Source organism: Triticum aestivum, chromosome 4D, assembly GCF_018294505.1.
Source record: "Triticum aestivum cultivar Chinese Spring chromosome 4D, IWGSC CS RefSeq v2.1, whole genome shotgun sequence".
Lineage (NCBI taxonomy): Eukaryota > Viridiplantae > Streptophyta > Magnoliopsida > Poales > Poaceae > Triticum > Triticum aestivum.
The window spans coordinates 173,411,179-173,426,241 of NC_057805.1; the positions used below are offsets into that span (position 1 = coordinate 173,411,179).

Sequence of the window (15,063 nt, forward strand, 5' to 3'; positions counted from 1 at the left end):
CCGAAGCTTGTGTCCCTTGATGAGGCCATTGTTCCGATGTCCCAAGAAGAGGAGATGGAAATGAATCTGCTTACAGAGTGGTTGACCAGCAAGGTTCTAGGGAGTGTACAACTGTGGTCAACCAGGGCATATCAGTCATTTCTGCACAAGACCGGGAAGAGGCAGAGGGTATAGTGGTGGCAGTAGCAACAGAGAAGGTTGGAATGGGAATGGTGGTCAGAATGGGTGCCGTGGTTCTTGGAATGCTCCCAACGCAAATGTAGTTGCTTCAGCTGAAGGACAGGAGACTGCTACCAGCTATGCCAACTTTGTCGATACAAATGAAGGTAACATTGAACACGCATCAATAGCAGCCCATAAGATAAATTGTGAATGAGTGCTTGACTCTGGAGCATCACAACATGTTGCTAGAGACTTTAATGAGTTTAAATCCTATGTTTCACACTCGCACATCAGAAAACCATTCACACGGCGGATGGCACAGCGCAATCCATCACGGGTGTTGGGACAATCAACTAAGTATTGAATTATCCTCAGTGTTGCATGTTTCAGCTTTTCCCGTGAACTTAAGTGTCCTTCAGTGCTTTGATTGACCAAATTGATTGCCGAATAATTCTTGACAAGGTTGTGTGCTTGATCCAGGAGAGATCCTGTGATACAAGCAAAGCATAGACTTCCACTGACGGTGTGAAGGTTGGCACAATGGATAAGATTGGTAGTGTGCCAAGGTTGACAATAGAACACGAGGAGCAACTAAAGATGTATTCATGGAATTGTGCACCGGCTCAGATTGGTAGTGTGCCGAAGTGGACAGCTGAGCAAGAAGAGCAACTAAAGGTGTCGTGCGGAACAACCCATGGACATCAGCATGGATCCTTCATCAACACCCGAAGCGCCAATTGGACCATGGATTCAAATATGCTACACCCTGAAGACTTGAAAAGTAAATTCACTACATAATAAACATAAGGGCAAAAGAAGTGCTAAATGCAACAGGAAATGCCACCAGGTTGATCTATCTCGTAATGTACAAGGAATCCATATTTTATCCAATTGAAGAACAAGGAGATTTACAAACAAGAGATGCCCAAATAGCACAATATAGAGCGCTGGCTGCATGGCTGTGTAGTAACAAAAAAATTTAACAGTTTTACCTTTTACCCTTGCCACTTTCCCCTGGAGTCCTAGAACCTGCGTCTTTGGCCTCACTATCTTTCTTCTTTAGTTGCAGATGTCTGATTAAGATATTTGTCGTATCCGTCTCGATCACTTGTCCCTCTAAAATATCAGAGATCGACTAGTCAAATGAATAGACAAAGGAAAAGGCATAAGCATCATAGATTAAAGGTTATCGGTGTGACTATAGCAAATTGCAAATATAGAACCATGCAAACCTTAACATAGATCATAGATTACCAACCAGCTAAAAGGTAGGCTGGCCCCAAGCCCCCGATAAACCAGATAACAGTTCTGCTAGATCGTAGGCTACAATAAATTTCAGCCCCATTGGAGCGGACGAATGGAGGCCAATGCCATGTCAATCGAGAGGGATGTCTTCTTTGCCTCAACATCCATGATTCTCGGTGACAGGAAGACTGCCTTATTTTTGGATGATGGATGGCAGGCCATTGTTGAGATTCTTGACGAACCTATCGCTGAGAGCCGTCAGCGGCACTGTAGAGCAGGGTCTTATCGGTTGAGCATGGGTTGTAGACACCACCAGAGTTCTTAATGTCATAGGCCGTTTCATTGACTCAAGATCTCCAGACCAAGAAGCAGCCATGGAACGCTGCAGTTGCTGCCTCCGAGTTCTGCTGCGATTCGTTCTTGTTCTTCTCAGTTTCCCAATTTGGACAACAACAAGAGCTTGTAGGACTACCCGTGGATGTTATCCCTGTTTTTAACTCTGCGCTCACATTTATCGTATATATCTTCGAATCTCTAGTGGTCTGCAATGAGCGAGTGTGGCCGCAGTTAATTAAAGTAAGAACAGCTATTGCCGGACGGACAGACGAGTCAATTAATTAACCATCATACTTTTCACGCACGTAATTTCGTGTCTCAAGAGATTGATCTGAAATGTGCTTGCTCTTGCTGCGTACAATACACCTCATTTTTTATTGTCTTCCCTTTGAATCAACAAGAGACGTGTAGCTGAGGGAAAAGATCCAAAATAATTTGTGATTTGATCCGTATTTAGAATCGGCAACCTGACTTTTCATGGAGCTCCAAGTAATAGTAAGAAAGAAATCTGAACTTTAGCAACAAAAGCTCCACAAGTTCACGAGCATTATGCAAAACAACTGTTTTTAGCCGATAAGCTTGATGAAAGCAGTACTTCTTTTTCTCCCAAAAGGAAAAAAGACAGTACCTTCTTCGCTTTAGTGCTATTTCAACTTCTATAAATTTATCCATGTGTTGAAAACAAAATTTATTACTTATGATATGCACATATGGAAACACAATAGCGAATGGAAAAGAGCATAATTTGTCATATAATATTATGACTATAGAAAAGCTTGGCATACAGCATGGTGAATAAAGTGTAAAAGTTGAGAGACCCTTATACAACTTATTCTTCTACCAGGCTTCGGGTTTGCTTGTTTGTCAATCTATACCGACCAGTGTAAGCTTTGTTTCTACTTCTTTCTGGTCAGATTGCATATGAAGTAGAACCATGAAAGTTGATTTTTATGACCAAGATGTCACATGGATTGTTGACGGGCTATTAATGAGCACACGAAATGGGCTACATACAACGAGTGGCTCGAGCAATCGAAGGAAAGAAAGATCCCAGAATCAGGGGAGATGGGAAGGCATGTGTCCACTCCTGAGGGCGTCAAAGATATCCCACGCCCACCTGGAATAAAAATGTCAAGGCAAAACGTAATGGCAAAGGTAAGTCAAAGGAGGTTGCAGGTGATATGGAGTTGCTTAAGAAGTTAATAGCCACTCAGGAGGAAGTTAAGAAAACTCGTAGGGATATGATAGAAATGCAGCAATGTTCCTCGAGTGAGTAGCTTGAGACAGCAAGGCTCTCGGCAGAAAAAGCACGGCTCTCAGCCCTTGCAGCAAAGGACAACATTGAGGCTAAGAAGCAAGAAAAGGGGGCCGAAATGATGAGAGCTTACAGAGCGCTCCTTGTGCAGGATAGGGAAGGGGTGCCAGATGAAATGAAGGACGAGCTTGTGAAGATCGGGACATTGCAAGGTAGCATGGGATATGGTCTATCGGCCTGTTGAATGCAGTGGACTTGTGATTCACAACCTCCGCCTGCTTAATGCAGCGCTTAGGGTTCGATGGTTATGGCAGGCCCGTGTAGTGCCTCTAGGCCATGGCAGGGGCTGAGTATCCCTGTATCACCAGAAGCAGCATGTGTTTTCCATGCTTCTACCGTTTGCTCGGTAGGGAATGGGTGCACTGCCGTTTTCTGGTCCGACAGATAGCTAGAAGGAGCCTCTCCAAGGGATTTGGCCCTGGATCTCTCTGATGCAATATCGAATGGCAGACGCCAACTTTCGGTTCGAGATGGGCTCAGAGCGCATGGATAAGTGATATAAAGGGTGAATTCTCAGCTTCGATGATCTTCCAATTCTGCCACCTATGGGTAGAACGCCTGCGCCATTTGATGTCCGAGGCCCCGGGCAGCTTCCGCTGATCTGGACTGATTCCGGAACATACACAGCTATGACTGCGTACAAGGCCTTCTTCGCTGCCAATTCAAGATTGCTGGGAGCGGAACAACTGTGACACTTGTCACTACGCGTAAAATCCTTTGGCTGGCTTGAGCTCAATCGATGCTGGACGGCTGATCGACTCCAGGACAGAGGGCTCCCCCATCAGCCAGCTTGCACGTTGTGCGACCAAGATCCGGAATCGCTCAACCATATATACTCATGCAATGCCCTTTCTCTATGGTAGTCTGGTTCCAAGTATCTCAGGCTCTTGGAATGGCTATCCCTTGCACGCAGGCCAACTCGACCCTGGTGTAATAGTGGGAGCAGGTGCGTGACGGATATCCCACGAAGAATAGCAAGGAAATAAACGCGCTTGCCACCCTGGTAATGTTCTCCCTATGGAAAGAGCGCAATAGCCGCACTTTCGAGAAGATGCCCTCGGTGGTCTCTAGAATCATGGCAGAATGGAAGCTCTGGATACTCGCATGGAAACAAAAGAAGCAAAGTAGGCAGAGGATTGAGGATGGTGAAACATTATCCATGTCGGTGCGGTGGTGGTGGATTGTGGTCGAGCTTCGCTTGATGTACCCCCTCAAATTTCTGTACTGATTCTTCCATCCATACATAGGCTCTTTGGGGCTCCTCGTGATCATGCACTGTTATGTGAACAAAGTTCTAGAAGGTTTGCTTTATTTCCAGTCTTTAACTTGTGTGTATGAAGCAAAGTTCAAAAAGGCGCGCCTGGGCGCGGCGCGTTGGCAAAACACATCGCTTTGCCCCTTCGCAATCGGAAAAGCACAAGGCGCTTTATTTCCAGTCTTTAACTTGTGTGTATGAAGCAAAGTTCAAAAAGGCACACCTGGGCGCGGCGCGTTGGCAAAAACAAATCGCTTTGCCCCTACGGACTCGGAAAAGCACAAGGCGCGTCTGGGCATAGCGCTTTTTCCCTATGTGCGTGATCAGGCGCGCAGACGCAGAGATTAGGGGCGCGCCACGGCACAAAACAGTGAGCAAGGAGCAGCAGGAAAAGGAAGAAAACGAACGGCATGGGCGCCAAAAGAGACAAAAGTTACCAAATCAAACAACTCGTGTTAGGGTTAGGGTCCGGCTCTCCTCCGTGTGCCGCCGACCAAAGGACCTAGATCCCCTCCACCTTCCACGGGCACGCACATCTTCCTCCACTTCGAGCTCCTTTCCTCCGCACGTCGCCAGCCCCTCAATCTACTGCTCATGAGGCCCCCCTGCCCCAAGCTCCTCGGCTTATCTTCACCCACCAGCTCTGTCCTGCTCGCCTGCCCGTATGGTGCCCGTAAAATATTGTACGGCACGCCTAGGCGTGCCTAAGCAGCGCATAAGCGAGCAAGGCGCATGTAGGTCCCAAAAAGCATAATTAACACCCAGCGCCGTTTTGAACTTTGGTCTGAAGACCTAGTAGAAGCTATCTATATTTACATACTTCAGATTACATGCTATGTTATGTATTTTCTTGAATTGTTCAAGTTTGCTGTTGAAAGAATATATGGTTGCTAATACAAAAGATTGATGTGGTATGTGCTAAACAAGCAGTACTCCTTGTGATGTGCTAGCATCCAGTGCAATAGTTTGTATTTCACTTGGTCTATCGTACTACTCTGCATGTGTGGAAGTAATCCAGCTCTTCCTCTGGTGCTAGTCAAGATTACATGGAAAAAAGTGCTAGTCAAGATTACATGGAAAAAAGTAATTTGTATTTTCACTTGGTCTGTTATACTATCTGGGATGTGTGGAACTAATTCACCTCTTCCGCTGGTGCAAGTCAAGATTTCCATAGAGAAAAACCTGGATCACGTAGCTCACCTCATGAACTAATTCATGTTGGTACCTAATTCTGTTGTACATAAAGTCAGTGCCCACACTGACATCTTCTTACCTCTTCCATGAACATCTTCCCAGTTTGTTATTTGGCTGCACCTCCAAAGTGCCTTCGTAGCTGCGTTGTATAGATCGGCACAGCACCTATTGGGATTCTTGATAACAAGTTGTAAGTCATTGCATTATTTATCATGAATAGAGCTACTTCATACATGACACGTCAATGCCATTGATTTTTTGTTCTTGATTAATAGTTAGTCGATTTGGATAATTAATAGATGTGCCATTTTTACTGTATTATTATTATATAATAGTAAAATTACATATTCATGTACCGTGTAAATATACTGCTAATTTTCATACTTTTCAACCTTTGCAGCAAGATCTAAGTACCCACCTAATACCATAGAGAAAAGTAGAAACAATTTTCTTTAAGGCCGACATAGACATTGTGTTTCCAGCAAATGGATAATTTTACGCGACCAGTAAGCAAGACCAATAATACTACTACACGATATTATGCTAGTATGGAGTAAAAAATGCCGCAGCTAGTACTTTCAGTGTTATGCACACCAATATTTGTCTGGTATATTTTCTTAACGCGAGTACTATGTAAAGGAATTAAAGGGACAAAATTTGACATTACTAAATTTTGAAAATTCACCAAAGAACTAGCCATGGACAGGGGTGCGTGGAAGCTTGCTATCCATGTGCCAGAACCATGAGTTGGTCACGAGATCTTATGGGTTTCACCTCTAGCCTACCCCAACTTGTTTAGAACTAAAGGCTTTGTTGTTGTTGTTGTTGTTGTTGTTGTTACTAAATTTCGAAAATCATGTAGGACCTCAGCGACACGACATGTCATATCAATCAATGATATCGTCTTCCATTAACGGGGATGATAGCTTGACCAATTGTGACCGAATCGATGGTATCAACACTTGGGAAGTCTTCATCGTGGAGCGAGAAATATTTGACTGGGTCATTTAGGTTGATCACCAGGCTCGAGGAACGAAATGTTGAGTAATCTCTCCGTCGAAGTGGTGGAAGAAGGTACATACATAGGATTCATGAAATAGCCCATCAGAACCTCTTGCACTATTACTTCTCCGAAAATCCAATCCAATGTACACAGATGAGATGTTCTGCAGAAGATTTCGTATGAGAAGGCCTTTGTTCTTGAGAATTGTGAATGCGCTCAGTGAGTGGGATCCATATTTTACTCATAAGACACATGCCACCAACGACCAGGGCTCTCACCACTACAGAAGTGTACGGTAGCAATCCACATGTTAGCATATGGCACCTCTGCTGACCAACTTGATGAGGTACTAATGCTAGCTGCAAGCACTAGCTTAGTGTATGGGGAAGTTTGCACAAGGGGTGATTGACATGTTTGGCGAAGAGTATTTGAGGCCCCAGAGATGTGATGAAGTGAAGCGTTTGCTTCAAATTGGCGAATCTCACAGATTCCCTGCCATGTTAAGGAGCATCGACTGTATGTATTGGCCATGGGAGAAATGCCTTCATGCATGGAGAGGACAATTTACCCGCGGTGATCACGGCGTTCCTACTATGATCCTTGAAGCGGTTGCTTCTCACGACCTTTGTATATGGCATGCTTATTTCGGTGTGGTTGGCTCAAACAATGATATTAACGTGCTTAACAAGTCACCTTTGTTCATCTGAGAGTTGAAAGGAGAGACTCCACGGGTACAGTTCACCGTCAATGGAGTGCAATATGATAGAGGGTACTACCTTGCAGACGGAATATATCCAAAATGGGTTGTATTCATGAAGACTATACTGCTGCCTCAGATAGAGATTGACAGATTGTTTACCCGACATCAAGAAGGGGCAAGGAAAGAAGTTGAAAGGGCATTTGGTGTATTGCAATCTCGTTTTAACATCGTGCAACGTCCAGCACGCCTGTGGAAGCGTTCTTTTGTCGATAAAATCATGGAAGCTTGTTGCATTCTTCATAACATGATTGTTCAAGATGAGGGAGAAATGGTTCACATCACTTTGGACTTGGACAGAAATCCTAGAGCATCTTCCACTTCACCGAAGGAGGTCAATCGTGGCCCCAACATCTGTTTTGCAGATGTACTACAAACGAATTCATCTATTCATGCTAGGCCAACACATCAGAAACTCAAACAAGATTTGGTCGAGCATGTTTGGCAAAAGTCTGGTAACAAGTGGATAATTATAACTAGTTTGAATAATCCTTTATATATTTATTTTTTCCATTAAAGATTCCCATATGTAATAATTTTGTAACAATTCAAACTTATATATTATTTTTGTTGCATTTTATATAGTTCACGTACACATGCTTCCAAGGACAAAGGCCATGCATAAACACATGAATCACTATTTTCGTAGTAGCATGTGTACTTTTTTTGTGCATTGTGTACTAATATGTTTAATTAGGCAAGTGTGATCAGGTCATATGCAAAACACACGTCAGACCCCAAAAGATATCATTTCAGTTGGTTAGCGTTATTTACAGGTCGTTTGAGTATCACAGCCAGCCAAACAGTCACCCTGCTGTATGTGTTGTCTACACTGCAATCTACAGGTGGCGTGGACGCAGGCTACAGACGGCAGCCGTCTGAACTCTGAACCAATGCACATTCCGTAAACACGCTCACAGCAGCCACTGCCAAAAAAAAAAAATAACACGCTCGCAGCGGACATTTCAAACAAACAAAACTTTCATCGAATGCACACTGAAGCAAGAAGAGACCAGCAAACCCTAGAGCCAAAATTCTAATTTCACAGAAGTTGCTGAACCCTACATACAGCTTCTAATCCATAAAGTTCCCTCATACCCTTCACCATTAACCTGAATTAAAAGTAAAATTTAACATAAAACGACCAAATCGAAATGGACAATTGCAAGGTCTTACTGACCTGGAGGATTTGTGTCGTGCTCGCAGACATAAACCCTGAGGCCTCCCTGCGCAGATCATAGGCAGAAAGATGGTCTCAGAAGCCTCTCACAACGTCCAGGGAACATAATCATCCGCGGGTTTTGGTTTTGTGGTGGGGATCGCGGGGGGGGGGGGGGGGGGGTGCTCCGTACCAGATTGGAAGAGATGGAACTTGAGGAGAAGTTTCCTCGCGATGGCAAGCCGGTGAGGAATTTCGCCGCTCCGCGCTCTCTTGGGTTATGGGGCAACGGTGTTTTCCGCCCGCCGCCGCCGCCGGCGGAACCCTCGGCTGCCATGGAGTTCTCTCCTTTTTCTCACTCTTTCCTAATTCGGAAAAGGGAGCGAACGACGTTCGTTAATTTATGTCGCCAACGCGAGCGACTCCATCATCCGATCTTCGCCCAAAACTATTTAGAACTTACATGACGCAAATTTGAAGATGTAAAATAGTTGTTGTATGATCTATACCTATACCTACTAATAAAAGGGTTTTTTTTAAAGCATCTCCAGCCGTTCGGCGTTCAGGATGTTGAAAAAGAGCCGTCTGGGACTGAATCGGCGTTTACTTTCGGCGTGGAAGCGATTGCGTTCTCAGTCGACGCCCCAGGTCGCCCCCAAATCGGCGCAAACTCGGCGATTTGATTCAAATTTGTACAAACACAATACAAACTCGGCGATTTCATTCAAATTTATTAAAAAAAACAGAAAACAAACTACTACGCCGCCGCCCGCCCGCTTTCTACCCGCCGAGGAGCCTGTAGAACCAGGTGTAGTCGCCGCCGTCGTCGCCGCCGCCGCCGCCCTGCGTCTCGCCGGAGCCGCCGCCGTCCCTGCTGCACCCCTGACCAGGGTCGTCGACGCGCGGGGGGTTGGACGGCCCGGGCGCACCTTCGAGGCCGTCCTCGACCACATCGAGACCGGCACACGCCGCGCCTCGAGTACCCGGCGCCCCCGTCCTTCTCTCGCCGCCGCGGTAGTTCCTGGACGCCGCGGCGAATGTAGGCGGCGGCCTCCTCATCGTCGGGCTCCGGTTCGCTCTCCTCCGGGTCGCCGGCGCTCCGCCCCGTCAAGCCGGAGCCGCATGAGACGCCGCTTGGTCGCCGCACCCGCCGTGGCGCCCTCGTCATCAACGAGGGCGGCCGCCCCTCCCCTCGTTCCCTCCGCCTTGTCCGACCGAAGACCGAGTCGGGGTTGCTCCCCGTCAAGGAGCACGCGGAGATGGCCGCCACCGATGAGACCGCCCTCAAGTGGGCAAAGGCGGACTACGTCCGCGAGCAGGTGAAGCGCCAGTGCCGGGCCTATGAGGAGATCAAGGCCGGCGCCGCGGACGCGACGAGGGCGGGGTCGTCGTCCTCAACAGCGACGGGGGGGGGTCTGTACCAGATTGGAAGAGATGGAACTTGAGAAGAAGTTTCCTCGCGATGGCAAGCCGGTGAGAAATTTCGCCGCTCCGCGCTCTCTTGGGTTATGGGGCAACGGTGTTTTTCGGCCGCCGCCGCCGCTGGAACCCTCATGTGACGCCCCCGAGTCAATCATACACTAATCATACAAGCAAACGTGTACGATTAAGATCAGTGACTCACGAGAAGATATCACAACACAACTCTAAAAAAAAGTCATACAAGCATCATAATACAAGCCAGAGGGCTCGAATACAAGTGCTCGATCATAGACGAGTCAGCGGAAGCAACAATATTTGAGTACAGACATAAGTTAAACAAGATTGCCTTAAGAAGGCTAGCACAAACTGGGATACAGATCGAAAGAGGCGCAGGCCTCCTGCCTGGGATCCTCCTAAACTACTCCTGGTCGTCATCAGCGGCCTGCACGTAGTAGTAGGCACCTCCGGTGTAGTACGAGTCATCATCGACAATGGCGTCTGGCTCCTGGGCTCCACCATCTGATTGCGACAACCAGGGAGAAAGGAAAAGGGGAAAAGGGGGAGCAAAGCAACTGTGAGTACTCATCCAAAGTACTCGCAAGCAAGGATCTACACTACATATGCATGGGTATCTGTGCAAAGGGGCAATATCGGTGGACTGAACTGCAGAATGCCGGAATAAAAGGGGGATAGCTAGTCCTGTCGAAGACTACGCTTCTGGCAGCCTCCATCTTGCAGCATGTAGAAGAGAGTAGATGGTAAGTTCACCAAGTATCATCGCATAGCATAATCCTATCCGGCGATCCTCTCCTCGTTGCCCTGTTAGAGAGCGATCACCGGGTTATATTTGGCACTTAGAAGGGTGTGTTTTATTAAGTATCCAGTTCTAGTTGTCATAAGGTCAAGGTACAACTCCGGTTCGTCCTGTTGCCGAGGATCATGGCTATTCGAATAGATAAACTTCCCTGCAGGGGTGCACCACATTACCCGACACGCTCGATCCCGTTTGGCCGGACACACTTTCCTGGGTCATGCCCGGCCTTGAAAGATCAACACGTCGCAGCCCCACCTAGGCACAACAGAGAGGTCAGCACGCCGGTCTAAATCCTATGCGCACAGGGGTCTGGGCCCATCGCTCATTGCACACCTGCACGTTGCATACGCGGCCGGAAGCAGACCTAGCCTCCCTAATACAAGAGCAGACGTTCCAGTCCAATCTGGCGCGCGCCGCTCAGTCGCTGACGTCACGAAGGCTTCGGCTGATACCATGACGCTGGTTGCCCATATCTTGTCCCATGTGGCGGTTAGTGCGTATAAGGTCAACGACCCAACTCAGATCAAATACCAAGATCTCGTTAAGCGTGTTATTATGAAGTAACCACGAACACCGACCAGGGCCAGGCCCACCTCTCTCCCAGGTGGTCTCAACCTGCCCTGTCGCTCCGCCACAAAGTAACAGTCGGGGGCCGTCAGGAACCCAGGCCCACATCTACCGGGATGGAGCCACCTGCCCCTTCAGCCCCCATCTTCGAACAATATCATAAGTAATGTAACAGTATAAAGTATATAGCATATGTCCGTGATCACCTCCCGAGTGATCACGGCCCAGTAGTATAGCATGGCAGACGGACAAGAATGTAGGGCCACTGATGGAATACTAGCATCCTATACTAAGCATTTAGGATTGCAGGTAAGGGTAACAACTGTAGCAACAATGACAGGCTATGCATCAGAATAGGATTAACCGAAAGCAGTAACATGCTACACTACTCTAATGCAAGCAGTAGAGAGAAGGAATAGACGATATCTGGTGATCAAGGGGGGGGCTTGCCTGGTTGCTCTAGCAAGGAGGGGTCGTCAACAACGTAGTCGATCGGGGCACCAGCAGCGGCGTCAGTCTCGTAGTCTACCGGAGAAGAGGGGGAAGAAACAATAAATAAAATGCAAACATAAGCATGATGATATAAGACATGAAAACGAGCGGTGCTAGGTGTGCCCTAACGCGGTAGTAGGCGATACTAGCGAATGGTGGAAACATCCGGGAAAGTATTACCGGTGTTTCGCGTTTTCGGACAGACGGACCGGAGGGGGAAAGTTGCATGTTTGCTTTGCTAAGGATGTGTGGTGGACGAACAGACTGCATATTCGGATTCGTCTCGTCGTTCTGAGCAACTTTCATGTACAAAGTATTTTCATCCGAGTTACGGATTATTTTATATTAATTTTTAAAGTTTTAATTCATTTTCTAGAATTACTGAAATTCCTTTTAATTCGAAAATAGAACAGCAAACACTTTTGTTACCTAGTGTTCCCCTAGCCTATGTGCATGATGGTGGGGCCAGTGGGGGTGGGGTTGATGTAACGCCCCGGATCCGATGCACCAGGTGTCTGCCAGTTATTCGCTGACGTTGCCATGTCATTTGCTTGTGTGTTGCATTTTGCCATGTCATCATCTGCATTTCATATCATGTCATCATGTGCATTGCATTCGCATACGTGTTCGTCTCATGCATCCGAGCATTTTCCCCGTTGTCCGTTTTACAATCCGGCGCTCCTATCTCCCCGGTGCCCCCTCTTGTTTTCTCTCGTGTGCGGGTGTCAATCTTTCTCGGAATGGACCGAGTCTTGTCAAGTGGCCTTGGTATACCACCCGGAGACCACCGGTCAAGTTTCGTTCCATTTGGAGGTCGTTTGGTACTCCAACGGTTAACCGGGTAACCGCGAAGTCCGTTTTGGTATTGCAGCAAAACCCCCTTTCAAACAGCCCTAAAACCCCTCTAAATCTCCGCCATGCTCTCGGTCGTTCGATCACGATCGCGTGGGCGAAAACCGCACCTCGTTTGGACTCTCCTAGCTCCCTCTACCTATAAATAGGTGTCCCTCCCTGATTTTTCGCGCAGATGAACCCTAGCCTCCTTCCCCTCGCGCCGCCGGACGCTTTCTCCTCCCACCGGACATGTCCGCCACCGCCCCGCGACGAATCCAGGTGCGACACCTGTCCGCCGCCGTTCCACCGCCGCCGCGGCCCGCGGAGCCCATCCGGGGCCCGCGCGGGCCCGAGCCGCCGCCGCCCCGAGGCGCTCGCCTCCCCGCGCGCCCGCTCCTCCCTCCGTCGGTCGCCGCCGCCACCCGGCGACTTCCGCCGCCGGCCTCCGCCCGCGCCGCCGTGCGCCCCGGCCGGCCCACGCCTCCGCCGTCCATGGCCGCCGCTGCGCCGCCTCCCGTCGCCGCCTCTGCCCGCCACCAGCGCCGGCCCGATCCGGCCGCACCTCGCCTCCCGTGCTCCGCCGCCCTGCCGTGGCTCCTCGCCGGCCGCCGCCGCTCCGAGCCGGCCCCGGCCGCTGCCCGGCCGCGCCTCTCCTTCCTCCCTCCGGCGCATCGGGCCCGAGCTCGAGCACTGCCCTCGATCCAGTGCTACAGTGCCCGCAGGTTGACCCCGAGAATATTCCAAGTCCTGGAACTTTATCATTATCATGCCATGTTTTCTGCATCGTAACTTCTTGCATGTAGCTCCGATTCGCGCGTGTAATATGTCAAATTGTTCGTCTCGTGATACTCTTCATTTTGTTCAATTGCACCATGTTCTTTAGAGGTCATCTTGATGCCCAAATCTTCGTTGCAAGATTGCTAGTTGCTGTTATTCTCTGGTTCTTATCAGAACTTGGAGATTTGTCATTTTTGTATCATTTATTCTGTGCATCTTTTGAGCATGAGCTCTACATGTGTTTTGAAGTATGCCATGCCATCTTTCCAAGGGTATATGTCATGTATTTTTGTGATCTCTGTGGTGACTAGCACAAGCATGCAAAGTAGGTACCGTAATGTTTCTGATTTCAGAGTGTGATTTCTGTAAGTCCTTGTCTGCTGTAATTTTGTTGCCATGTAAACTTGATGCTACAGAGGGATCCATGCATATTTTGGAGATGTTCAGTAAGGATGTTTTGTAGCTATAGTTGTAATTGATCCATTACTGCAATTGTTTGCAATTATAGAGTGCCCTAGCATGTCTCAATCTTGCTCTACTTTTGCTATAATATATTTCTGGCAGATTCTTAACATGATATTCATTTTTGCCAAGCTTATTGTAGTTGATCCATACATGCTATGCTATTGTTCTTGCCATGGTTAGCTTCATAAACATGCTATCTTGCTGTAGGTATGCTTGGTTTGTCATGCATTGCTTTGTGGTGAGTGCATCAAGCTCACCAACATGCCTACATATTAATATTTCTGCCATGCTCTGTTTTCTGCTAAGTCTGAAACCTGATAACGAAACTTGCTATGTTTACATGCTTGCCATCATATCTTCTGGTCCTTTTTGGCTTATGGTCAGTAAGGGAATTTTGTTATATGCTTTGAGTAGATTCATGCCATGCCTTGTTTTGCCATGTTAAGTTCTTGTAGCATGTTGATTTCATGCCCTGAACATTGCTACCTGATGTTATTTCTGTCATGTCCAGTATTTCTGCTAAGTCTGTGAACCTGCTATTATTTTGCAATCTTGCCATGTCCTTTTGAGCATGTTCTAGTGATTTCTAGAGTTAGCTCAGTGTTCATGTTTTGTTGTGCTTTACCTATACATCATGTCCATGCCTTTTGTTTTCATGTTGGGTTGCTGTAGCATATTGTTTTGATGCTTGCTATATGCCTAGTTGCTGTTTTGGACAGATTGTTGCTATGTCTTGTTTGGAGTGTATGTGTTGCACCGTTGCTCCGTTTCGAGCGTGCTCTATATGAAACTTGCTTAGTTTTGCATGTAGTCTCACATTATCATGTTACATCCTTGTTTTGAGGTGTTTGCTTGATGTTTGTATGCATTTTGCATCAATGCCATGTTTAACTTGTTTTGCTCATATCTTCTAGGCCGTAGCTCCGAATCTAATGAACCTTATATGTAACTTGACTAGAATTTCGTGTAGATCATCATGGTGCTCTTTAACTTGCTGTTTAACAACTTCAACTTAATGCTTGTTCAGTTCTGGACCAATTTCGAAATTTGCATATGAGGACTTACCGGATTTGTTATATGTTGATTCCGGCCTCATTTAAACTTGCCTTGATGTGTTGTTCTTGTATGCATCATCTCTTTTCATGAGTAGCTTCATATAGCCTCGTCATGCATCATACTTGGTTGAGCATCATGCCTTGTTCTTGTGTGGTGTGTTTACCTTGTTGTGTGCTTCTTCTCGATAGTTCCCGTGTCGTTGCGATCGTG

General features: G+C 47.3%; 1 protein-coding gene across 1 annotated transcript in view; it reads right to left on the minus strand.

Moving 5' to 3' along the window:
- The window catches only part of LOC123097102 (uncharacterized), a 29,053-nt gene extending 20,147 nt beyond the window's left edge, over window positions 1-8,906 (minus strand). The window contains exons 1-3 of the mRNA XM_044518865.1: window positions 8,620-8,906; window positions 8,448-8,493; window positions 1,155-1,278 (exon numbers count right to left, since the gene is read on the minus strand). Of these exons, the coding sequence (XP_044374800.1) occupies window positions 1,155-1,278; window positions 8,448-8,493; window positions 8,620-8,763 (314 nt within the window). The 5' untranslated portion in view covers window positions 8,764-8,906. The remainder of the gene's footprint in view (window positions 1-1,154; window positions 1,279-8,447; window positions 8,494-8,619) is intronic.
- Between the last annotated feature and the right edge of the window lie 6,157 nt (window positions 8,907-15,063).